The 27,429-nt window shown below is 42.5% G+C and overlaps 1 protein-coding gene across 2 annotated transcripts in view; it reads right to left on the bottom strand.

The window, feature by feature from the left end:
* The window catches only part of znf839 (zinc finger protein 839), a 61,671-nt gene that overhangs the window by 13,288 nt on the left and 20,954 nt on the right, over positions 1 to 27,429 (bottom strand). For both annotated transcript variants that reach the window (XM_055641171.1, XM_055641170.1), the window contains exons 3-5: positions 12,212 to 12,343; positions 6,086 to 6,178; positions 4,032 to 4,187 (exon numbers count right to left, since the gene is read on the bottom strand). In XM_055641171.1, coding sequence (XP_055497146.1) covers positions 4,032 to 4,187; positions 6,086 to 6,178; positions 12,212 to 12,343 — 381 coding nt within the window. The remainder of the gene's footprint in view (positions 1 to 4,031; positions 4,188 to 6,085; positions 6,179 to 12,211; positions 12,344 to 27,429) is intronic.

Raw genomic sequence — 27,429 nt, 5'->3', positions numbered from 1 at the left:
TTTGAACTCCTCCAGTCCCCCAGATGTGGAACCTACAGAGGTGGTTTACCAGGATGCTGCCTGGTTTAGTGGGTTTCAGCTACAGGGAGAAGTTGGATAAACTGAATTGCTTTCTTTGGAAGGTAGACAAAAATGCTGGAGAAACCCAGTGGGTGAGGCAGCATCTATGGAGAGAAGGAATAGGCGACGTTTCGGTTCTCGACCCAAAACGTCGCCTATTCCTTCTCTCCATAGATGCTGCCTCACCCACTGAGTTTCTCCAGCGTTTTTGTCTACCTTCGATTCTTCCAGCATTATCAATTCTTTCTTAAACAACTTAAATGTTTTCTTTGGAACATCAGAGGTTGAGGGGGGATTTGATAGGAGAATATAGAACATGCGCCTTTGGCAGCAAAAACAAGGGGGCAGAATATTATCTCAATGGGGTTAGTTTAGGTAAGGGGGAGGTGCAGCAAGACCTGGGTGTCCTTGTACACCGGTCACTGAAAGTTGGCGTGCAGGTACAGCAGGCAGTGAAGAAAGCTAATGGAATGTTGGCCTTCACAACAAGAGGATTTCAGTACAGGAGTAAAGAGGTTCTTCTGCAGTTGTAAAGGGCTCTGGTAAGACCACATCTGGAGTATTGTGTACAGTTTTGATCTCCTAGTTTGAGGAAGGACATCCTTGTGATTGAGGCCGTGTAGGGTAGGTTCACGAGATTGATCCCTGGATAGCGGGACTGTTATAGATAGATAGATAGCCTTTTATTGTCATTCAGACCGAAGTCTGAACAAAATTGCAGCAGTCATACATATAATACAATACAATAAAACAACAATAAACACATATTAACATCCACGAGGAAAGATTGAAAAGATTAGGCTTGTATTCACTGGAGTTTAGAAGGATGAGGGGAAATCTTATATGAACATATAAAATTATAAAAGGACTGGACAAGCTAGATGCAGAAAAAATGTTCCCAATGTTGGGCGAGTTGAGAACCAGGGGCCACAGTCTTAGAATAAAGGGGAGGCCATTTAAGACTAAGAGGTGAGAGAAAACTTTTTCACCCAGAGAGTTGTGAATTTATGGAATTCCCTGCCACAGAGGGCAGTGGAGGCCAAGTCACTGGATGGATTTAAGAGAGAGTTAGATAGAGCTCTAGGGGCTAGTGGAATCAAGGGATATGGGGAGAAGACAGGCACGGGTTATTGATTGGGGATGATCAGCCATGATCACAATGAATGGCGGTGCTGGTTCGAAGGGCCGAACGGCCTCCTCCTGCACCTATCTTCTATGTTTCTATGTTTCTACGAGGAGAGGCATGGATAGGATAGACAATCAGAACCCTTTTCTCAGGGTGGAAATCTTCAACATTAGAGGGCATAGCTATAAAGTGAGAGAAAGGTTAAAGGAGATGTGCGGGGCAAGTTTTTTTATTTTACACAGAGTGTGGTGGGGGCTTGAAACGCTTTGCCTGGGGTGGTGGTGGAGGCAGATACAATAGTGGTGTTCAAGAGGCTTTTAGATAGGCACATGGAAGTGCAGGGAATAGAGGGATATGGGTCATGTGCAGGCAGATAAGATCACTTCAGATAGGCATCATGTTCGGCACTAACATTGTGGGCCGAAGGGCCTATGCTCAGGTGTTGCACTGTTCTATGTTTAATGTTCACTCCAGATCGATAGCTCTGTATTCCTTCAACTCTAGCTTCTTTCATGCTCATTGACTGCACGGCTTAATCTGTCAAGGTCCCTATTTCTACCTCTTCTTATGTCACTTTTTCCTGTCACTGTTCTCCTTTTAGATACCCTCTAAAACCTATTTTTCGGGAAAAGCGTTTGATCATGTGTTTAGTGTGGGTTGGGGTCAAATTTTGTTTGGTAACACTGCAAAAAGCAGCTGGGAATATTGAATTAATTGCATTTTAAATTGCCGTATAAATACTAGTGGTGTTAAATAATTGCCTAAACCGATGATGATGGAAGTAGCCGCTTGAGTGAAGGTCAGGCCTTGGTGGAAGTTACGTATCACAATTTGAGGGCTCAGGTTTCCTGAAATAGAAACGGGAAAGTCAGCCAAGAATACACTGACATAAAGTCTGGAGCTGTCATGAGCTTGGCTCAGAAAACAGAGGACAATGGTCCATCAAAAAACAAATCCTCTGTCCGAAATGGTCAAAACTTGCAATATTCCAGCACCGTTAACTTTAAACGGATCAACACAGCAATGGGTAAGAGTTGCTCAAGTGTAACTTGTTAGATGTGTTCTATGTAGGTATGTTGCAAAACCTACCTTAAGCGTTGCTGCAGATCTGTCCAAGCCCGTGTGTGCGATTTTGGTGCCGTTGAGAGGGGGGCGGGTTTAAAACGCGATTTTCCCTAGGCTGTTCAAATCGAGCTTGTTCAGCCTGCTGAGTTGCTGACGAAAAATCGCTTGGAGATTTGTTCGCTGGAGATATTTTTACATTTAGCGGGTTTATTTAATTATTATAGTAGTTTTAAAAATTACCCTCCAAACCCGCGACCGCCGACCACGGGCCGGATCTCATACAAGGATCAACGGAATGTAGGTTGTTTATTTTTACATTAAAAAGCGCTTCTTAAGGTCCCTTTATACAAAGTTTAATGTTGTGAGTAGCTAATTTGGGGCCCCATTAAATCCCGCAGTATTTTTCTGGGCATTTGGGCTTCAAATCTACCGCAATGGGAACGTTCTAAACCAGCGCGTTCCACAGGATCGCACTCGAAAGCCGATTTAAATGGCCATTAATTTACAGCAATTGAACACTAAATTCCTTCCATTTGGCCTATAAATTAATGTAAATGAGATTAAAAAATCATGTTTTATTGTGAATTCTTTGTGAATGTTATTTGGACACTTAGGCTATTTAAAAATGTTAATCTTTTCTTAAGAAATGGATAGATGTTTAGATCTAGTAATTGAAGTTTGGAATTAGCTACAATTGGGTAACTAACTAATTATATGCTTTAATTTCAGGTCATCCAAGTAAGATTGTTTTATATTTGTTTCAGAATGCTTCAATCTATGATAACTGAAAATTTCATTCAGATTTCTTAATTTTTCAGAACGTTATGGGCTTTTGACTGGTCACGATCACAGCTTTTTTGTTATGTCCATAGAAAATCAATAGGGAACAAGATGCTAATTTCCGAGTATGAAAATGGCCATAACCTTTTTAATACTTGAGATATGAAAGTGAATTAGGTGTCAAATTAAACTTCTTTTTATGCTTTATCTGATGGGATAAATTACACTTGATTTTGAAAATCTCAATACTTTGTAACATTGCTATTCTATGGTGATTCATCTTGGAAATTGCTGGAACAATGATTGGCGCGATATTGTTACTTAATCCGTGGCTCATTCGGTTGAGCCATTTTATCTGCATCTCATTCCGATATTTATGCTTAAAATGTAGCCCTCATGAAAATGTAGCCCTCATTTATCCTTAAAATGTAGCGCTGGATTTACATTCCAAGAGGCCATTCGGACTGTAAACGCCTATCTCACCAGGGACTAACTCTACTGAACGTTTTTCCTTCCATTATTTATTATGTAAAAGAATATGTGTGTTATGATTGTGTTTATAGTCTGTTTGGTTGTTTGGTTGTTTGTCTTTTGCACAAAAGTCCGCGAGCATTGCCACTTTCATTTCGCTGCACATCTCGTATGTGTATGTGACAAATAAACTTGACTTGACATTGCAGGTAAAGATAAAATTGACTCCCAACAACACAAAATTGTCCTGCAGAAAATTATTTTAGATGCACTAATAAACAATAAAGTGACTGGCAGTTGACAAGGACCAAAATGTTCAACACAGTAAAACAATAGGCAGCTACTAACAAAAGGAAAACACAACAAATCTTAAGGAATATATTTCAGAATTGTTTTGATGTATATTTGACAGTTCTCATTGCAATCATGCAAAAGGATTGACCGGTGCAGAAAAAGTGGAAGAAAATTCACTTTATCTGAGATCTTAACATTGCTTGTCCTATAAACACATCCGTAAGCATTTATTTACCTGCAGACTAGAAATCTGTAAGGGCTGTTGAGGATTTAGCATTCGAATGGAATTACTTAAGTGCTCTTCAGCCATTTTCTTCACATGTTTATGCAGCATTTCAAACTCTCTATATACATCTTGAAACTGTGGTCTGGCGGGACGTCCTTTTTCCACCTAGAGGTTCAGCATCAAGTGTAAGAATTTGATTTTTATAAGAGAATTTACCAGACATTAAGATTCTTAAGATCCAACTGTACATCACAAAAGAGCAAACATTACGTTTGTTCAGCATAATGGTATTTCAAAGTTATTGCCCACGAAAAAAATGATATGTGCATTAGTTTCCCAAAAGGCCGAACTCCAGATTCACATCAACAATTTTTTTCAAAGCAGACAACTTAGAAAATGAAACACCCTTTGGAAGTCTGTACAACCTTAAAGGAGCATTCCTTCACAATGGGCTCCGAGAAAAATAATGGCTAATAGTATGAAGTCCACCTATGCTAATTCAATAATGTAACCAGAAATACAAGATCTGCTCAGAAACATTCAACCCAGCTGAAGATATTGAATATAAAGGAAAAATAATGAAGGGACTGCAACAAGTTATTATCGACAAATAGAAAGGATGAACTGATATTTTGATATACCGATTCAACTGAACTATTGTGTTACATCTGGAATATTAATCTACCGTCTTTAACAAATGAAAACTCATTGATTATATTTACTTTTATTTCTTGTTTTGCTGGATCTGCCAAGACACGGGAAGGACTCGATACAAGCTATTCAGAAACCATTTAAAATCTCAATGAACGTAATGAATGAATGTAGCAAAATCTTTGTTTATCGTTGTTTGTGAGCTTCAAAAAATGTGTAGGAGAAGAGTAATAGTAGCATTACAGAACTAGCACACAAATGCCATGGCCAGAGTGGACAGCACACAGAGGGACCATCAGGCTGGGAGGATGTCATCCACCAGAGAAACTTAATGAGTACAAATACTGGCAATTATCTAAGATGATTTGGTTGAGGGTAGGTTTGTATCCAATGCAAGATTAAAGGATATATTAATTTTAACTAAAGATTAGAGGTCATTAACCAGAACTAGAGACAGACGACACACATTATTCCCTCTGATTTAAGCACGGTTTTTTTGTTAAGGAGAGAGGGGAGGGGAAGAAGCAATTAGGAAGAAAAGTCAGAACTCCTCACCTTAATTACTAGGTCCACCATTTTGAGTACAGCACCACAGGGGTGGCAGCTTTCATGATACCATCACAGCTGACGGACTGCTAACAATTTTCACCGAGGATTCTGTTTCGGTCACCATTATTTCCAGTTTGCGATAGGGGTGGAAAGACTTGCAAAATGGTGGATTTATGAATAACTCGTGAATTGAGGGAGGTTACATGCACACATATACACATGCACACGAGGATTTTAAATAAATGTAGTTCTTTGTTTAGGGTTCCCAGAGCCTGATAAGTCTGCAACAGCATGCAGTATTTTATCTGTCTATTTCTAATGGAGCCTGGAAGGAATGCAGCTTTAAGTAACAAATACATCTTCAGATATTCAAGATATTCCTCTGAAATAGTACAACATACGTTAAAATATTGCACGCTTTGCACAATGCTGTTCAATGAATAAAATAATCAACAGCTGGTTAATATATTTCTGGTTTTGTTATAGATTACTTGGCCTATTGTGAAACCATAATCATGCACTTTAAACTTTTACATAATTTGGTACATGACAAACGATTATGTTGTAGCCAAATTTACTTGAACATTGTAACTAATAGCTTTAGTTACATCAGCCCCAAAACAGAAAACCTTTTAAACATAGTTCTATGAAAATATACAGGAAAAACAACCTTTGCAGGTCTGAATAGAGCATAAAGTTTGCAAATATTGAAAGTTCTGGGATAGTCCAAACCATTGAGCGCAGATTAAATAAAGTATATTCTGGTGATTTATTTTTGTGGAAGAAATATTAGGAACTCCAGTTACATGAAACTTGGACTCATCTTGTATAACAGGTATAGTACTTCATGAGAATACGCTTACCTTCATCAACAGAAATTCCCAGAGTGTGATGACTTTAGTAAGTCTGGGAAGAGCTAATTCCATCAGTTCCTCATCGTCACACTGTTTCAGGAGCTAATTAAAACAGAATTTTCATTACTGTATCAGACAGAAAATATGATATTTAATGTACAGCAATGAAGAGCACGCTGCTCAGATTTTATTGACATTTTAAACAGTCGTTGAAAGATCATAAGGTCATAGTGATAGGAGTAGAATTAGCGCATTTGGCCCATCAAGTCTACTCCACCATTCAATCTTGGCTGATCTATCTCTCTCTCTCCTAACCCCATTCTCCTGCCTTCCCATAACCTCTGACACCCAAACTAATCAAGAATCTATCTGTCTCTGCCTCAAAAAATATCCACTGATGGCCTCCACAGCCTTCTGTAGCAAAGAATTCCACAGATTCACCACCCTCCGACTAAAGAAATTTCTCAACTTCCTAAAAGAATGTCCTTTAATTCTGAGGCTATGACCTCTGCTCCTAGACTCTCCCACTAGTGGAAACATCCTCTCCACATCCACTCTATCCAAGCCTTTCACTATTCGGTAAGTTTCAATGAGGTCCCTCCTCATCCTTCTGAACTCCAGCGAGTACAGGCCCAGTGCCGTCAAGATTCCATGATCTTTAAAAAAATAAATAAAACTTTTAATCTATTTTTACGTTAAAAGTGCAAAAAAATAGGTTGAATGGTTACAACCATAATGCGATAGTTAGCATCAGAGTGAAAAAGATTTATGTTACTTAAAAAAAAAAATTAGTAGTTTGAATCAGAACATAATTTTCCAATTAAGCAAGAATGAGCAAAAAGGCATGTATAAAGGTGAAAAGGTTAATTATGCCAGGTATGTTCAGGCAGAAGACCGCATGTAGCACTTAAATAATTCCTGATATCTAGCATGTACACTTTCCGAATTTGATTTAGGCAGCTGACATAGAAACATAGAAATTAGGTCCAGGAGTAGGCCATTCGGCCCTTCGAGCCTGCACCGCCATTCAATATGATCATGGCTGATCATCCAACTCAGTATCCCGTACCTGCCTTCTCTCCATACCCTCTGATCCCCTTTAGCCACAAGGGCCACATCTAACTCCCTCTTAAATATAGCCAATGAACTGGCCTCGACTACCCTCTGTGGCAGAGAGTTCCAGAGATTCACCACTCTCTGTGTGAAAAAAGTTCTTCTCATCTTGGTTTTAAAGGATTTCCCCCTTATCCTTAAGCTGTGACCCCTTGTCCTGGACTTCCCCAACATCGGGAACAATCTTCCTGCATCTAGCCTGTCCAACCCCTTAAGAATGTTGTAAGTTTCTATAAGATCCCCTCTCAATCTCCTAAATTCTAGAGAGTATAAACCAAGTCTATCCAGTCTTTCTTCATAAGACAGTCCTGACATCCCAGGAATCAGTCTGGAGAACCTTCTCTGCACTCCCTCTATGGCAATAATGTCCTTCCTCAGATTTGGAGACCAAAACTGTACACAATACTCCAGGTGTGGTCTCACCAAGACCCTGTACAACTGCAGTAGAACCTCCCTGCTCCTATACTCAAATCCTTTTGCTATGAACAATAATCAAAAATCAAAGGGTACCACGCATGAAGCAAGGGAGATCTCCGAATTGCCTCATTAACATTCATCTTTCAATCAACACCATCAGGAATAAATTCATTATTCTTTTCTGTCATTTGTGGAACGTTGGTAGGCTCTAATTGGCTGCTATACATGTGAAAAATGAAGGTGACCACACTTCAGAAATAATTACCTATAAAGGGAAGGCCTTGAGCACATGAAAGAACCTTTATAATGCAAGCTTTTTCTTCTTAAGATGTGTACAGAATATCTTTCAGTCTGAAGAAAGGCACCCATTCCTTCTCTCCAGAGATGCTGCCTGTCCCGCTGAGTTACTCCAGCTTTGTGTCTATCTTTCTACCTACACTGTAATAAGGGGAGATTTGCAACAGGATCTCACAATGATTAATACATCTGAGCGGATGGAGGGAATTAAAATTAAGGAAATTCTGATTTCAGTGCAACACTTTAATATGATAATTGAGAAGGGAATGAGCAAGACATTGACCAGAGAAAATAATTGGCAAATTGCCAGGTATTAGGTTATTGGCTCCAGAACATGGGAAAGTGAACAATGAGGTGGGTAATTCAAAAAAGTGTTGAGGGAACTCAGCGGGTCAGGCAGCATCTGCAGAAGAAATACACAGACGATGTTCTGTGTTGGGACCCTTCTTCACATTCATGCCAGAAACGGGGTCACGTTACACAGAATAGCAAAAATAACATTACCAGCACAATTTCTCCGGTACATACTATCTCTCACCGTCATTGGCTACGTGCAAAGAAACAAACACCGATAATACCGCCTCTACCTGCAGTTTCTCTGGATCCTTTCTTTCTGCCAAAACTCTGAAGGGCCTGTCCCACCTAGGCTATTTTTAGACGACTGTCATAGTTGTAGCAGGTCGCCAAAAAACCAGCGACCAGACCCCCCCCCCCCCCCCTCGACATAAAATTTGAAATAGAATCATTACTGTAACAAAAAAAACGAAATCAGCCCCTGGCGACAACCTACGTTAGTTAACCTGGCGACAACTACGACAGCACCTACGTCAGGAGAAGTCAAGCTACGCTCATTAGCGTTAAACCCACTGTCGCCGACTGTCTCCGAAGATTTTTCAACATATCAAAAATCCAGTGGCGACCAGACTCTGCGACTCTTTGGGCGACTGAGAAGACTACTCACGACCATACATACAACATCCCAGTGACCTGTACACCTGTAGTCACCTAAAAAATGGCCTAAGTGGGACAGGCCCTTGACTATCTATCAGTTCCGGATAAGGAAAAATGTGTTCCTTTATACAGGCACCTGTTATGTGCTAGAAAAGCAGCATAAAAATCAAAACCACATAGCTTAAACATACACAACGATGCTGTCAGCAGTAAATTTGATCACGCGATTCCAAATATATGAGCGTGTAAATCAAGCTTTGGTATTAAAGGAACAAGTGTGTTATTGTAAAAATGCACAAATCAAACAGGCATAAAAAGCTTTTGCCCTTGGTCCTTACCACAACCCCAGTTTCCTTACCTATGATGCCATCTTCATTCCTGTCAATCATCCATGGAATCCAACAACTCAGCACCCACAGTCAGGTTAAGTAACTGACCATGAATCCACAATAGCACAACAAATGCCTCTTTTCACCAAAATAACATCACCTGACAGCCTCAGCCCCACATTATGTGCTCTTGCAGACCATTTTCGTGCCTGTATCAACTCTAAAGCGGACTATTCCAAACCATCGTAACACCTACTTAAACTTTGTCATTCAAAACTCTGCTGCCCTTATTCTAATTTACAATAAGTTCCCATTCACTCATAACCCCCGAATAAACTGTTCACTGGAGTTTACAAGAATCATAGATACATAGAAAATAGGTGCAGAAGCAGGTCTTCGAGCCAGCACCACCATTCAATGTGATCATGGCTGATCATCCACAATCAGTTCCTGCCTTCTCCCCTTATCCTTTGATCCCAAAGAGCTCTATCTAACTCTTTTGAATGCATCCAGTGAATCAGCATCCACTGCCTTCTGAGGCAGAGAATTCCACAAATTCACAACTCTCCGTGTGAATTTTTTTTCCTCATCTCAGTTCTACATGGCCTACCCCTTATTCTTAAACTGTGGCCACTGGTTCTGGACTCCCCCGACATCAGGAACATGTTTCCTGCATCAAACGCGCCCAATCCCTTAATAATTTCATAGGCTTCTATAAAATCTCCTCTCATCCTTCTAAATTCCAGAGAGTACAAGCCCAGTCGAATCATTCTTTCATCATATGACAGTCCCGCCATCCCGGGCATTAACCTTGTGAACCTTACCTACGAGGTCACAAAGCCAAGTTTCAATGAAATATACACTATTCTGAAAGGGATAATGGACTGGGTGCTCAAAGCACGTTTCCTCTCTTGGATGAGTCTAGAATTAGGAAGAATTCCCCTCTCTCATCATAGACAAGGCCTTCACACACATCTCCTCAGTACCCAGCAGCTCCGCCCTAGCTCCCCCTCCCCTAGTCCTTACCTTTCAACCCATCAGTCGTCACATACAACACATAATCCTCTGAAATCTTCTCCACCTCCAATGGGATCCCTCCACGACTCGCATCTTCCCATCACCACCCCTTCCCGCATCTCCCTGGTTAACTCATCCCTTCCCACCCCCTCCCCAGGTACCTTCCCCAGCAATCACAGAAGATGTAATATCTGTCTTTATACCTCCTCCCTCAACTCTGTCCAGGGACCCCGACAGTCCTTTCAGGTTAGGCAGAGGTTCACTTGCTCTTCCTCCAACCTCATCTACTGTATCCATGGTTCAAGATGTGGACTATTATCGGCGGGCCCGAACTTAGATTGGGCGATCGTTTCACCGAACACCTCCGCTGAGTCCTACCTGATCTCCCGGTTGTTAAACACTTTAATTCTCCTTCCCATTCCTACACTGACCTTTCTGTCTTGGATCTCCTCCATTGTCAGAGCGAGGCTAAACGCAAATTGGAGGAACAGCATCTCATATTTCGCTTAGGCAACTTACAGCCTAGTGGTATAAATGTTGATTTCTCTAAATACAAGTAACCCCCACTTCCTCTCTCTCCATCCCTTCCCCACCCAAGTTGCACCAGCTTCTCGTTTTCACTCAAAAGCTAACAATGGCCCGTTTCATAGAAACATAGAAAGTAGGTGCAGGAGTAGGCCATTCGGCACTTCGAGTCTGCACCGTCATTCAATATGATCATGGCTGATCATCCAACTCAGTATCCTGTACCTGCCTTCCCTCCATACCCCCTGATCCCTTTAGCCACAAGGGCCACATCTAACGCCCTCTTAAATATAGCCAATGAACTGGCCTCAACTACCTTCTGTGGCAGAGAATTCCAGAGATTCATCACTCTCTGTGTGAAAAATGTTTTTCTCATCTCGGTCCTAAAAGACTTCCCCCTTATCCTTAAACTGTGACCCCTTGTTCTGGACTTCTCCAACATCGGGAACAATCTTCCTGCATCTAGACTATCCAACCCCTTAAGAATTTTGTAAGTTTCTATAAGATCCCCCCTCAATCTTCTAAATTCTAGCGAGTACAAGCCGAGTCTATCCAGTTTTTTTTCATATGAAAGTCCTGCCATCCCAGGAATCAGTCTGGTGAACCTTCTCTGTACTCCCTCTATGGCAAGAATGTCTTTCCTCAGATTAGGAGACCAAAACTATACGCAATACTTCAGGTGTGGTCTCACCAAGACCCTGTACAACTGCAGTAGAACCTCCCTGCTCTTGTACTCAAATCCTTTTGCTATGAATGCTACCATACCATTTGCTTTATTCACTGCCTGCTGCACCTGCATGCCTACTTTCAATGACTGGTGCACCATGACACCCAGGTCTCGTTGCATCTCCCCTTTTCCTGATCGGCCACCATTCTGATAATAGTCTACTTTCCTGTTTTTGCCACCAAAGTGGATAACCTCACATTTATCCACATTATATTGCATCTGCCATGCATTTGCCTACTCACCCAACCTATCCGAGTCACCTTGCAGCCTCCTAGCATCCTCCTCACAGCTAACACTGCCCCCCAGCTTCGTGTCATCCGCAAACTTGGAGATGTTGCATTCAATTCCCTCATCCAAATCATTAAAATATATTGTAAATAGCTGGGGTCCGTCCCAGCACTGAGCCTTGCGGTACCCCACTAGTCACTGCCTGCCATTGTGAAAAGTTTCCTTTACCATTGTTACTTTTTTTGCATATCCTTCATTCATTGTTCTATATCTCTACATCATCGTCTATATATCTCGTTTCCCTTTCCCCTGACTAGTCTGAAGAAGGGTCTCGATCTGAAACGTCACCCATTCCTTCTCTCCCAGAGATGCTCCCTATCCCGCTGAGTCCAGCTTTTTGTGTCTATTTTTGGTTTAAACCAACATCTGCAGTTCCTTCCTATACAATACTTAGTATTTTGGGCATCAACTAAAATGTTACATTCAGTTAGATTTTAACATGCATTTAAGTTCAATAAAACAACTACATACCTCTTTTAGCCTTGCTTTCCTTTTGATGACTTGGTCTTGATGGTGAGTATTGTTGTGATGTTTAGGGGGTCGGCCTCGCCTTACAGTTCGCCGGCGTGCAGGGAAATGCTGTGCTAATGTCACTTTTCCAGTCTGCAAGCAAATCAAACTTGCACTTTTAGAGCTGGTTAGCAAAAATCAAGTGGTTTCCATTGTAGGCAAGGCTATTATTTATATAAAGTAGAAATAGGCAGTGTTATAGGGCACAGATGTCAAAAGCTAAAACACTGCAAGATGATACTAAACTGGTAATCTTATTCATGTTATAGTTGAATCACTTGAGAGCAGGATGATATTTTTCCCTACAATGGCCCAGGCGAGTCCAGAACCAGGGGCCACAGTCTTAGAATAAAGGGGAGGTCATTTAAGACTGAGGTGAGAAAAAACATTTTCACCCAGAGAGTTGTGAATTTATGGAATTCCCTGCCACAGAGGGCAGGAGGCCAAGTCACTGGATGGATTTAAGAGAGAGTTAGATAGAGCTCTAGGGGCTAGTGGAGTCAAGAGATATGGGGAGAAGGCAGGCACGGGTTATTGATAGGGGACGATCAGCGATGATCACAATGAATGGCGGTGCTGGATCGAAGGGCCGAATGGCCTCCTCCTGCACCTATTGTTATGTTTCTATGTTTCTAGGTGTCATCCATCCCTGCCATGCTTCTGGCGAAGTCACTCCCAACATTGGCTTGAGGACGCAGACCCAGTGATGAAGGAACATTGACACACTTGCACGGCACGTCGCTATGAAGCAACTTGGGGAGGGGGGGGGGGGGGGGTCCTGAAAGCAATAGTATTTCCATGCACCCGTCGTCCTTTTTCTTCTTGATGACTGTGGGATTGGGAGGTGCTGCCAAAGTAGCTTTGGTGAGTAATGGATTGCATTTTGTAGTTTATATGTACAAACCATGGTACAGGTGCACAACCTTTTATCCGGAGTTCCAGAAACCGAAAAACTACGAAAACCGGCCATTTTTTCCAGGATGTCGTCTGCACACCAAAGCTCGCGTTTGGCGCCAAACCTGACCCGAAACGACCCACGGTCAACCCAGGTCTGTACTACTGTAGCGGCTGCCTCCTCCCCTGAGACCAGGGAGACACTTAAACATCTGTAAATCATTGCTTAAATGTTAGTCAGTTAGTTTGGAGGGCTTTTATGTGTGGGGGGGGGGGGGGGGGGGGGGGGGGGGGGGGTTGAAGGGGGGAAACTTTAATTCTTAGTTCCCTACCTGGTCGGAGAGGCGGGGAGCAGTCAATGCCTTACCGGGTCGCCGTGCAGTAAGCTCCGCAGCGCTGTGGCCGCCAACTCCCAGCTGGGGCTGCAGGCGTCCGGCCGCGGGCGGCGCCGGTTGTAGCTCCGACCCTGGCAACTCTACCCCTGGCTGCGAGGCGCTCCAAATCTACCGCCGCCCGCAGCCGGACGCCCGCAGCCCCAGCTCCGCGAATGTTGGGAGTCGGCGGCATCGCAGCGCTGGGGAGCAGGCAATGCCTTACCGGGTCGCCGTGCGGTGAGCTCCGGAGCGCTGTGGCCACCGGCTCCCAACATTCAAGGAGCTGGGGGCTGCGGGCGGCGCTGGATTTGGAGCGCCGCGCAGCCAGGGGTAGAGTTGCCGGGGTCGGAGCTCCAACAGGCGCCGCCCGCGGCCGGACCGAGCCCCCAGCTCCGCGAGGTTGGGAGTCGCCGACCAGGTAGGGGACTAAGAATTAAAGTTTCCCCCTTCACCCCACCCCACCACCACCACCACATAAAATCCCTCCAAACTAACTGACTAACATTTATGCAATGATTCCCCGGTCTCCGGGGAGGAGGCAGCCGCTCCAGACTTTTCAAGCCGCCCGCGCTACCTTCCTAATCTATGCTAAAAATCTTCCATTCGGAAATCCGAAAATGTCCGAAATCCGACAAGTGTCTGGTCCCAAGGTTTTCGGATAAAAGGTTGTGCACCTGTATATAAAAACAGTTCAGGGAACTAGTGGTGAAATAACTGGTCAGAGATATAGGTAGCAACGGTGGCGCAGCACTAGAGTTGCTGCCTTACAGCGGTTGAAGCGCCCGAGACCTGGGTTTGATCCCGAACCTGGGTGCTGTCTGTAAGGAGTTTGTACGTTTCCCCCCATGGGTTTTTTCCAAGATCTTCGGTTTACTCCCACACTCCAAGGACATACATGTTAGGTAAATTGGCCTGGTATAAGTGTAAATTGTCCCTAATGTATGTAGGGTGGTTAATGTGCGGGGATCGTGGGTCAGTGGGGACTCGGTGGACCGAAGGGCATGTTTCTGTGCAGATAGTTGACCCCATGTTTATAGTTGACCCCATCTCTAAACTAAACTACAATTGGGCAATCTGGATTAACCTTGAGAAAAGAAACATAGTCGATGCAGTGGCATTAACAGAGGTTTTATGTTGAGTAAAACAGTTTCAGTCTTTACCTGTTTAGTTGGAGAACTGTAGTGGTGAATAGAAACGCAACAGTAATTGAGTGGTGGGGATTGTAGATTGTAGATTGCTGGTATAGTTGACCCCATAAGCAAATGACAGTCAAGGAGTAGATGAAGAGAAGATATAGTTGAAAGGTGGTAGTTACCTACATGCACAATTGCGGAAGAAGATTAGACTTTATTGCCTTCCCTCACAGTGGGGAGTCCGCTGTGGTGGATGTTTATGTTAACATGTAGTTGTGTGTCTTGTTGCTTTATTTTTAGTATGGCTGTATGATAATCCGAGTTTCACTGTACCTTAATTGGTACACGTGACAATAAACAAACCTTTGAATTGACTATTCTAGGATCAAAATTATATTGTTGAGCACAAAGATTTAGCTGAGACCTGAGGGAGATTTTTTCACCAAGAGTGTAGCGGAAGTCTGGAACACACAGCCCAAGCAAGTTGTTTTACAACATTTTTGTAGTGTTATGGTGGGCACCTGAATCACCAAGGCACAGACGGTCAAGGACTAATTAATGGTAAATGAGGTGTGTGAACACTTGATGGAATAGTGAGAAGTAGGACCAATATCTTTCAATGTGATCAAAGGTTGGAGTGATGATAGGGCGGTCTACTACATCGCAACTAAAGGTGATATACAAACAAATAATGACAACAGATACTGCGGGTGAATGTACAAAGGTACCAGGGAGAATGTAGTAGGCACGCTAAAGAAATAGGCAACAACAAGGCAGTGCGATATGTTCTGGCAAAATCTTCCACTTTGGTAGAATTATTTTTTAAACGGGGAGAGACTGAAAGGTTTTAATGTTCAGGGAGAATCGGATATCCATGTCAAGTCGAGTTTATTGTCACAAGCGCAAGAAAGATGAGGAAATTGTACAACAACGCGCTTGCCTGCAGCAGCATCTGAGGTATGTAGACTGACAACTCACAGAAACTGATTATACATAGATTATACATGACAATGAAGAGAAACATACAAAAACATGCAAACACAAGACATTAGCGCAAAAACACAGTAGAAACAAACTGTAGCCTCTGTTGCTGAGGTACGATTCGGATTGTGTGGATCGATTAAAAAACCAGCTGGTTGTACAAAAGTAGTTGTTCCTAAACTGGATGGTGTGGGACTTCAGGCTTCTTTACTTCCTGCTCAACAGCAGCAGTGAGAAGAGGGCATGGCCCGGATGGAGAGATTTTTGATACCAAATGCCCGCTTCCTAAGGCAGTGCCTCATGTAGATGCTATAGTTGTTGGGGAGCGTTGTGCCGGAGATTAACTATACAAACAATGCTCGAGAGTCTCTTGCATATTCGCCTTGAACATCTCAGAAAGTAGAGGCACTGATGCGCATTCTTCATGATTTCATCCATGTTCTGAGCCCAGGTCATCCAACGCAGACAGACAGACACACAGCTGCTCAGTGTCTCCAGCAGTGACCCACCAATGAGGTGTAGTAGGTTACACAAAAAAGCAGGAGAAACTCAGCGGGTGCAGCAGCATCTATGGAGCGAAGGAAATAGGCCCTATAGTTCCCTCTTAAACAATGAGGTGTAGTAAATGGTCTCACAATGGACAGGAATAACTGATGGTTGATCACTCATTGGTGCAAGTTCACTGCTTTGTTTTGGTACATATAATAATAGAACACTCTTGGTTCTCTTGTGCAGAAAGGGTTCACTTATAAGTACATTTAAAGCCCTGTCCCACGGTACGAGTTCATTCCAAGAGTTCTCCCGAGTTTGCCCCCAATTCGAACTCGGAGATTTACGGTAATGGCCACTCGTCGGTACTCGGGGCTCTCGTGGACATTTTTCAACGTCGAAAAATCTTCACGAGCCTTCCTGTGCTTACTTGCCATTAGCCAGTCTTCCCGAGTACCTGCCGTTAGCGTTACGAGCCGCTAAGAAACGTCCCCGAGCTCCGACGTACCCACTACGTTCATTCTCCGTGCTCACCACGAGTTTGATTTTTTTTTAAACTCAGGAGAGCTCTTGGAATGAACTCGTACAGTGAGACAGGGCTATTACTATCAGCTGATGGTTAACAGAAATAGGTTGGATTCCAGGTGGGGCATAGGGGAAGAGAAGTTATTTGGGGGTTACCTAAAATTGGGGAAGACAATGTTCATACCACAAGATACGCAAGTGAAATATGAGATGTTACACCTCCAATTTTTTGCATGTGGCCTCAGTATGGCAATGGAGGCAACCCAAGACAGAAAAGTCAGTGTGGGAATGGGAATAGTAGTTAAAATGGTTATCAACCAGGAGATCCAGTATGTTATCTCAAAAATTTCAACTATCAAGGGATGGGAGGGATGTGCACTATCACCCCTGCTATTTGCCCTTATGATAGAACCCCTGGCTGAAAGTATAAGAATTAATCCGAATATTCAGAGCTATAATACCAGGGACTCAAAGAATAAAATCTCATTATATGCAGACGATATACTTTTATATATTACAAAGTCACAAACGAGCATACCAAATTTATTAAACTTAGAGGAATTTGGGTCTTTTTCTGGATATAGAATAAACTGGAATAAAAGTGAAATCATGACATTAAAACCTCAAGAACCTACACACTTATTGAAGTTCCCCTTTAAAGTCGCAACAGAAAAATTTAAATATGTGGGTATTCAGATTACTAGAAAATATAAAGCATTATTCAACGCTAATTTCATACCTTTATTAAATAAACTTAATACGCTGATTAAATTTTGGAAAACACTTCCCTTATCATTATTAGGTAGAATAAATGCAATAAAAATGATCTTCCTACCACAATTACTATACCTATTTCAGTCTATACCGGTATATACCAAAATATTAAAAACAAAAATTAGACTCTAATATTACTAATTATACTTGGGACTATAGATCACATAGAATCACAAAAAAACACATGTAAACCAAAAGAGGTTGGGGGACTTTCACTTCTGAATTTTATGTATTATTACTGGGCAGTGCATATTAAGAATATGATTTATTGGTTGGATAGTTCTACCCAACAGACAGAATGGATAAAAATGGAGAAGGTGGATTGCCATCCTTGTAATATAGGAACGATCCTCTTCTCCCCCAAAAAAATGAATAACACAATATATAAGAAGAACCCAATTATATATGGTACAATAAGAATTTGGAAACAAATAAAATTATCTTTAAAATTAAGAAATCTATCACTGTTAATGCCAATCGCGAATAACCCTTTATTTAAACCATCTCTTATTGATAAGACATATAACCAATGGGAAAGTCTCGGAATTAGAAGGATCGGGGTTGTACGAAATGGGAAACCTACTATCATTCCAACAATTACAATTAAAATTAAAATTGAAAAACAACGAATATTTTAAATATCTTCAGATTTGCAATTTCATGAAAAAATATATACAAGGATATCAAAAAGTAACTCCTGACTTATTGGAAGAAGCAATGAATATTGAAGCTGACTCACAAAAATTAATATTATATTTATATAATAATATTCTAAATATAGACCTACCATCGACAGGTACTTAGACAAGAGTGGGAACGGGAACTAATAATAAAAATTACGAAGGTTAAATGGGAAATATACTTGATATATATTCACAAATGTTCAATTAATGCAAGACATAATCTAATTCAATTTAAAATTGTACATAGATTTATATTATTCAAAAACAAGATTGAACAAATTTTATCCAAATATATCCGCCACTTGTGATAAATGTCTAGCCCAAAAGGCAGCTATAACACACTCCTTAGTTTCCTGCATAAAACATTATAGATTTTGGAATGATATTTTTGAAATATTTACAAACTTATTCAAGACAAGAATGGAACCTAATACTGAAATGATTATATTTGGTGTAATGGAAGATGGGAATAAATTGAACCCATCTCAAAATCTATTCCTTAACTATGGTTTAATAATAGCAAAAAAATTAATACTTAAATTTTGGAAGGGTACATCAATACCAACGCTTAAAATGTGGATTGCAAGTATGTTGGACACCACTCATCTTGAGGAAATGCGATTCCCCCTAATGGATAAATCAGACCAATTCATAACAAGTTGGTCTCCATTCGTCGTTTTTTTGGAATCATATGGTGCAACACAATTGTAAAAAATAACTGTTTCAGGACTGGACGAGGGTTGGTCAAGATTATAAATAATGATCTCCTTTTCTTTTTTATTTTATTTTCTTTTCTCTATTTTCTCTCTCAACTTTCTTCATTTACTCGTTTTCTTTCTTCTCACACTATATATTTCACATCTTTCTATCCTTTACTATCCAACTTCTTTTTCTTATTCTAATCTTTTTTCAATGTAACAAAAAAAAGAAGTTGTACATAAAATGTATTATGAAAATATATATTAGGCACTTTGGTGCCATATGACTGTACTTACTTCTAATAAAATAAAAAAAAAAAACAGGAGATCCAGTAGGTAGTGTTTGTGCAGAGTCTGAAACATGGATTGCAGTAAAGATTAATTTGGGAGTGAGATGTGGTGGCAGCATATTGATGAATCTCAAAGGGAGAATGAGGGCTTGCTTGAATAAGGGCATGAAATGGCATAATTATGGAAGTGGCAAACTGACCAAAGAGTAAAAAATCATAAACAATGGAGAGACAAAGGTTATTCCACAGTGTACATTAATCTGCATTATAAGCAACTTGGGGAAGAATATGAACTGAACAGTAGATTTAATTGGCTGTGTTCAATCAAACTGAACAGGTACAGGTGCACAACCTTTTATCCGAAGATCCAAATAACGAAATCCTCCGAATAGCGACATTTTTTCGGTCCTTGAAGAAAGGTCCTTGAAGACGTTCACCGAGGGCGGCCCGCAGAGGTGACAGCGGAACCTCCAGTCGGTCCTCGAAGAAAGGGGAACTAAATCCCCATTCATAAAAGAGAAGGTGAGGGTATATTGCGCGGGAGGGTTAATAATTGACAATATGCTGCTACCTGCCAGCTGAGTTAAAAAGTTCCCACGGTAGACTCACGATACACAGTGTATCGTGAGTCTTGCGTGGGAACTTTTTAACTCAGCGTGCAGGCAGCAGTAGATTGTCGCTCCCTTCAGTTTCACCCCACCTACACCCCTCTGCTTCCCGGCCATGTGTGTGACCCCTTCCCTCCCCTCTCCAGCTCCCCGCTCATTGCACCGGCGCAGGGGCTTTGGACTGCTTTCACGTCGGCGATGGCAGCAGGGCCGTGCGAGTCACCGGAGACGTCAGGACCAATTGGACGTCGACCACCAGGCCCACGGAGAACCCAGAGACCCACAGCCTGCAGCAGCCCAGCCCAGCCCCGCTCCAACTACAGAGGAACCTGGGTTGCGGATGACGGGGCGCAGCTCGGGGCGTCGTAGGGGCCCATCGGGGAGCGGGTCCCTGTTGGTCCTGACGTCTCCGGCCACCTGCTATCCTCCGGGAACTGTACCGCCCTTGCAGGAGAGTGGGGTTGTTTGCAGTTGCAGAGGGAGGGGGCAAGGGCGGTACAGTTCCCAGTCTCAGCTCCAGTCCAGGGGGGTGGCCGGAGACGTCAGGACCAACGGGACAGCGACCTCCAGGCCCACTGCAAGCACGGAGATCCCAGAGACCCACAGCCAGCAGCAACTCCAGCCCAGCCCCGCTCCAACTCCAGAGGAACACGTAGGGGCAGAAGCTGATGGTGTGCAAGGTACGAATTGTTCTTGGGGTGGCGCAACTCGGGCTGTGGGCAAACTGCCACTTGTCGCCGTGGCGGCCCATCAGGGAGAGGATTCCTCTGGAGTTGGAGGGGGAGGGGGGTATTGTGCTGTTTGATCACCCCCTACTATCCCAGGGACAGGGAGACACAGCGGCTTTTTAGACTGGTGGGCAATCACTTCCAAAGTTCTGCCCACACAGTCAGTACACCTCTCCTACACTGCATTTCATACAAACATTTATTCTGCAAGATAAAACGACATTGAAGACTCAAACTCGCGACCGAGGAACTGCCGGGATCAAGGCGCAAACTCGCGACCTTGCGGATATGAGCCGAACACTCTACCACTGAGCCAGCCATTAAAATCTACGCTAAAAAATTTCCATTCCGAAGACCGACAAATTCTGAATTACGAAAAGTGTCTGGTCCCAAGGCTTTCGGATAAAAGGTTGTGCACCTGTACTTCACTTTTAATGCAGGTTTGTACACTTTCTCCTTCCAAGGACAACAATAGATCAATCCAATGATTGCTGGCAGCTGGTAGGCGCATGCATTTATGAAATTTATGAAATGCACACAGCAAACAGTCTTCTACTTCCCCAAAAGCAAAATCAGTTTGATTTAGGGAATACGACTGATTCCACTAAAACCTCAGATGTTGGAATCTGAAGCAAAAATAATAAAATTAATTGCTGGAGGAACTCAACAAGTCGGGCAACATCCACGAAGAGAAATGGATGGACAATGTTTCAAATTGGGTCCCTTCTTCCGATTAAAGAAGGGTCCCAATCTGAAATGGTACTTGTCCAGTTCCCTCCACAGTTGCTGCAAAACCTGCTGAATTCCTTCAATAGTTTGATATTTGCAACAGATTCTGCTTCTGGTTCCATCTCCTCCCCAAGGTTACCGACAATCTAAATTTAAGTTCTCCACTATCCTTTTGTTTTTCAACTATTACAATTTTACAGCCATTGACCTGGAGAATGCAGTTAAGAATTTGCAATCCAATTATGTATTCACTGATGAACAACTGATCCTTTCCTGCATATTGGTCGTCTGCAATAGCTGCCTCTGCAATATCCAATTTCAGAATGAAGTAGAAATATCTAAAATTCTATCACTGTAAGCACACCATATTACAAACTAGCTACACAGATTGTTGAAGACTGACATATTCTACTAAGGCTACTACATTATAAAGTCTGCTTTTATTAACTTTCCACAATTTGGCAAATTTGTAATATCCTTTGGAAAACAGTTTCACAGTACAACAAATTCAACAAAGGCTATTTTTATTCCAGTAATGAGTTGCAAAGATATCTTTAAAACAATTCAAATTGAGATAGTTTCCCTGTTTGGTGGATCGGTGCCTCGCTCCCTGCCATGGCTGTCCTTCACCGCACACAGTGTCTGAGACGGGCTGGCAAAATCATTAAGGGCCACTCACACCCCAAACATGGACTATTTGCCCTCCTCCCATCAGGGAGGCGGTGCAGGAGCCTCAGGTCTCGCACCAGCAGGCTAAGGAACAGCTTCTTCCAAAACACCATTACCCTGCTGAACTGACTGGCCCGGCGCTAGCCCTCCCCCCTTCCCATCAGTGTTATTTATAGTTTATATAATTTATAGTTAAGCGCTTATTCACCAGAATATAGCACGTCAATCTTTTGCACCATAACAACTATCTGGATATATGTACATGCCCGTGTACATGCCATATGTACATGCCCGACCAATATATCCTCATTTGTATATATTGTCTTAATCAGCACTTTATTACTTTGCACTCTGGTTAGATGCAAAACTGCATTTCGTTGTACTGTACTTGTACTATGTGCAATGACAATAACGTTGGATCTAATCTAATCTTTTGTTGCTCCACTAAACATTGAGATATTAATTAGATAGCTTCAATGCCTCTGTGATGAGCAGACAGGATGCTAGAATAGTTATAGATAGAAATCACTCTCTTCAAAACAAAACATAATTTTAAGCCTGAGAAACAAAATAAACGTCTGCTAAATAATAGGAAGAAATGTAATCTTCACAGAAGGAACTGGTCATTTTTTGGTCTGACCCAGAAAATGAGTCTTAAACAGCTGTTGAAAAGGCCCATCAATTCTCTCAAGCTAATTAATGGGTCAAAAATTAAGAATAAAACTGGAAAGCCCACCTGCTATCAAGCTCGGCACCAGGCAACAAAGTTGCATTTTGTACTATCAACACTGTAAAGGCCTTCTTGTAAACAATAGGAACTCCCATCTAAATTACAAGAGCTATTCCCTTATATTTTGATGTAAAATGCGGTGCTTTTTCGTTTAAGTTCGTGACCCAAATCACGTAACTACCTGAATTTTTAATGTATTGTGTAAAAATATTATAGAAATCATACCTGATACTCGTCAAGACCACAACCTGCACATATTTTTAAATTATGAGAAAAACATCAAATTTTCCGATAATTGTCCAATCAATGCACGTTTGACATTGCGTCAGACGGCAATTGACGAATCACGCGCATTGTTTCATGGTAGCTAGGCAGTGAGCACTCTGGGATCATGGCTGCCTCCTAATTACATCAAAATAGTAGCAAGGTTTCAGAGGAATATAGGTGATTCTAACCTTGCTGATAATTTTGTTTTACAATTGATTTATCTTTGTAAAGTTATGATGTGAACTGTTAAATAGTTATGGGCAGTGGGCAGGTGCTATAGACCTGCACGGGAAGGTAGACGCTCCCGCCCCCATGAGTGGCTGGGCAGATGGGGTTCGTCAGCCTGGGAAGGCAGTCCATCTAGGAGAGGGATAACTCTGATTTAAAACCTCCACTGCCTTGTGGCCATATCCAGTCATGGAAAAGGCTCCAGGAGTAAACCTCAAGAAAATACAGAGTCGGAGCCCCTAAGGCAGTTCGTCATTGTCTACAATCTCACTCTGGCAGCTCCTGCGATGGCGCTGGTGCCAAACTGTAAAGGACCTGCTGTTCCTTTGGATCAATCAGCGACGTGGAGAGAGGGGACACGCTGCATGGGCAACAGCCTGTCCTCCATATGACATCGCCCAGGCTTGCATCCAACAAACTAGGATGCATCACCCATGGTCACTCATGACCGAGAGGGGGCCCTACTACTACTGTTAAATAAAAATGATAAATAACAAATGTAGAGCTAGGGTTAGCATTAGGATTAGGGTCAGTCAGTCGGTCGGTCAGTCAGAAATCAGTCGGTCGGTCATCCTGGATGGAGTTCCTGGATAGGTTTGGAAATCATGCGCCAATCAATTGGACACAACCTTCGCCGGCATCCTTCAACCTCTCACTTAAGTCTACTCTGAAATCGTTGCGTTTGTTACGTGCATAAGTTCGGTATTATGAAAAACTTGCTTGCAGCAGCAGCATCACAGACCCAGACTCAGACTCAAATACACAAAATCAAATTATATAGAAATTACACACGATTCTACAAGACAGTGGAAAGCAAAAGACTGCAAAATAACAACAATGCAAACTACAATTAGGAAACAAGCCTATGGTAGTGCAAGAGATGCTCCATAGTGTTATGTTGCCAAAGTAGGATTAGGTTTGTGCAGGTCAGTTCAATAACCTGATGGTTGTCGGAAAGTAGTCATTTCTGAGCCTGGTCATGTAGGGCTCATGCTCCTGTACAACCTGCCCGACAGTAGCAATGAAAAGATGGGGTGGCCTGGATCGTGGGGATCCTTTTGAATCCTTTCGGAGCTTTTGCAGTTTTCAGCTTGAAATTGTGCAATGTGGTGCATACTGTAGCAAGTCTTTTAACCTACACTTGAATGCAATATTTATGCTTAAAATTGGATTAACTTTGAATAAGGTTAGGCTAAATTACATTCCACAGTAGAGCCAGGCTCTGAACAACAGATGCAGCACATGAATGATCTTAGTATATCCATGTATGGAAATCAGATTATATTCAAACACTTGGCCCATGTTGACCAACCTAGGTCACTGCACACCTGGTACTACTCCTGACCTTGACCAGTTGCATACCTTCTCTCATTCCTGACCCCGAGTCCAGCCTTACACCTGGCCCCCCTATTTTACCTTGATCATAGTTGCTTACCTGCTTAGGTTCCCAGTGCTGAACACTCCCATTGTCCCAGCTTTGACTGCACACCCAGCACTATTCCAGACCTTGACTCTGGATGCACACATGGCCTTTCTCCGAGCCCCTCTGCACTGACAATATATCTGGCCCACACATAAAGCCCCATATCTGACCCCCTGGATTTAACCTATTACGTTCAAGACCACAGGTGCTTATCTAATGCGGTAATCTTTTATGCGGCACTTCAAGGACCAAATTATGGATAACAAAATTTGCTACATCCATTGGCTTCATTGTTATCTAACATCCTAGTTACTTTGTCAAAGTCATCAATTGGTTGAACACAATTTCTCATCTATAAAATTATACTCACTCAGCTGTATAAGTATTCTGTTACCATTTCCTTCATTTTCCTAACAAACTGTCCTGAAGTCATTTTCACCCCCAATATTTTCAGTATTTTGCTGTCTTCCTCTCAGCTGGGACTATTCCAAAATGCAAAGTCCAATAACTATATATTTAAGCAATATTATTCTATTAAATGTGATCTTGAGAGTACATAATATTTTCTGTGGTATTCATAACACAAAAATGATTGTTTTTAAAGTCCTTTGTTTTGATTGCACCTACCAACATGCATACATTATTATATTACAGTTAAGATGTACCGAGGGCAAATTTTTGTTCCAATGCTCCCCATTCCCAATTACTGTTACATTGAAGCGATTGAAATCCAAGTGAGCTTAAATGGCTTAAATCAGAAAATTAAAACCTCCGAATGGAAGATATTCATTACGTGGTTGGTTTAGCTCAGTATCAGCACAATTACTATATTAAACTTTGAATCTTCAGATGTCCTGGTTCCAGCTATAACTAAAGACAAATAATAACCGCCACACACATTCCCCTGCAGGTATCTCCGTCACTCATTTAAAATATGCCCCTTCTTTGAACAAGCTCTTAAACATCGCATCTGAATCAGTTTTCATTTGTTTACACTCCTTGAGGATGTTAATCGATGTGTTCAATTAATAAAACAACGAGATTGGGGACATTTCTATTCAACCTGTCAAAGGAATTTAGGGGGGGGGGGGGGGGTTTAGAAATAGTCAGCGAGGTAAACAAACATAATAGTTGAGTGGCAAATGACAATAGTGCTACCTTCCCAATATTAACTGAAGGAAATAATGGGTTATCGGGGCTGTATGTTGAGACAGACAGCCTGACATCTTGCATGTCATTTTAATATTCAATTATCCCATACCCCTGGATATTCCGGATTAATAAATTAAGGTTTTCTCAACAAATTACAAATCAGGCTTTCTGTCAATCAATCACATTAGCCAACTCCGAAATACGAAGCGCTGAGCATTGGGATCCAGACATCACGGACAACTGGCCTCAGTTCCCCGCCCACATCTGGCAGTGCTCTCTGTTGCCACGGAATGTTTTTGAAAGTGGGGGGGCTGAGCGATCACTGGCCTTGTGGGTACTCGGCGAGGGAGTGGAACAACTGAGTGGGAGGAGGTTGTGGGAGGGGGGGGGTGTCCCACTCCCACGGTAGGAACCTTTTGAAATCTGATGTATTAAAATCATGTTTTAGTGCATTGTAGAAGTTTGATTTCAATGTTTTTTGTTTGAAGTATTTTTAAGAGGTAACTTTTTCCACACAAAGGGTGGTGGGTGTATGGAACAAGCTGCCAGAGGAGGTAGTTGAGGCAGGGACTATCCCAACTTTTAATAAACAGTTAGACTGATTCATGGATAGGACAGGTTTGGAGGGATATGGACCAAAAGCAGGTAGCGTAGCTGGGACATGTTGGCAGGTGTGGGCAAGTTGCGCCGAAGGGCCTGTTTTCACACTGTATCACTCTATGACTACATTATACGTCCACCATGCATGAATGCTTCAAAATCAAGTGGTCGGGTTTTATTGCCATATACTCAAGCATAGAAACATAGAAAATAGGTGCAGGAATAGGCCATTCGACCCTCTGAGCCAGCACTGCCATTCAATATGATCATGGCTGTTCATCTAAAATCAGTACATCTTTCCTGTTTTATTCCCCCATATCCCTACCCTTTATTCCAAACTGTAACCCCTGGTTCTGAACTCTCCCAAAATCAGGAACATTTTTCCTGCAGTTACAGTAAGTGAAAATCTAGCAGGCAAGCAGGGTGCTTTCTCCAACCATCCCCATTTGAAGGCCCCTTTCTTTCAAAAACCCTGGAGCATATCGTTGCGTTGCAACTTCATTCCCACCTCCTTGCGTATAACCTACTTGAACCCCTCCAATCTGGCTTCAGTCCCCTCCATAGCACAGAAACTGCTCTCCTCAAAGACCTCCTCACCTCTGCTGACATTGGTTCCCTCAACATCCTCATATTCCTCGACCTGAGCCCAGCCTTCGATACAGTGAACCATAACATCCTGCTCACCAGACTCAAAGACCTCGGCATTGAAGGCTCTGCACTCAGCTGGCTCCGTTCCTACCTTTCCAACAGATCCCACTTCATCTCTCTCCACAACCACACCTCTGCTACAGCCACAGTCACTCAAGGCGTTCCCAAGGCTCCGTACTCGGCCCCCTCCTCTTCATCATCTACATCCTCCCCCTTGGTCAGATACTCCGCCACTTCAACCTGGACTTCCACTGTTACGCCGATGACACCCAGATCTACCTCGGCACCAAATCCCCCCACAACCCCCGCCCTCTCCCATATCAACTCCTGTTTGTCAGCTATAAAAACCTGGATGCAACATAACTTCCTCAAACTCAACAGCAATAAAACAGAATTCCTCCTCATAGGCTCCAAAGCCACACTCAGCAAAATCAATAACCCCACTCTCACCATCGACGGCACCACTGTCTCCCCATCTCCCCAGGCCCGCAACCTTGGCGTGATCTTTGATTCCACCTTCTCCCTTAAGCCTCACATCCGCCATGTCATTAAAACC

Source organism: Leucoraja erinacea, chromosome 9 (assembly GCF_028641065.1).
Source record: "Leucoraja erinacea ecotype New England chromosome 9, Leri_hhj_1, whole genome shotgun sequence".
In the NCBI taxonomy this organism is placed as follows: Eukaryota; Metazoa; Chordata; class Chondrichthyes; order Rajiformes; family Rajidae; genus Leucoraja; species Leucoraja erinaceus.
Note: the sequence above shows the minus strand (reverse complement) of the source record. Positions and strands in the feature narration are given on the sequence as shown.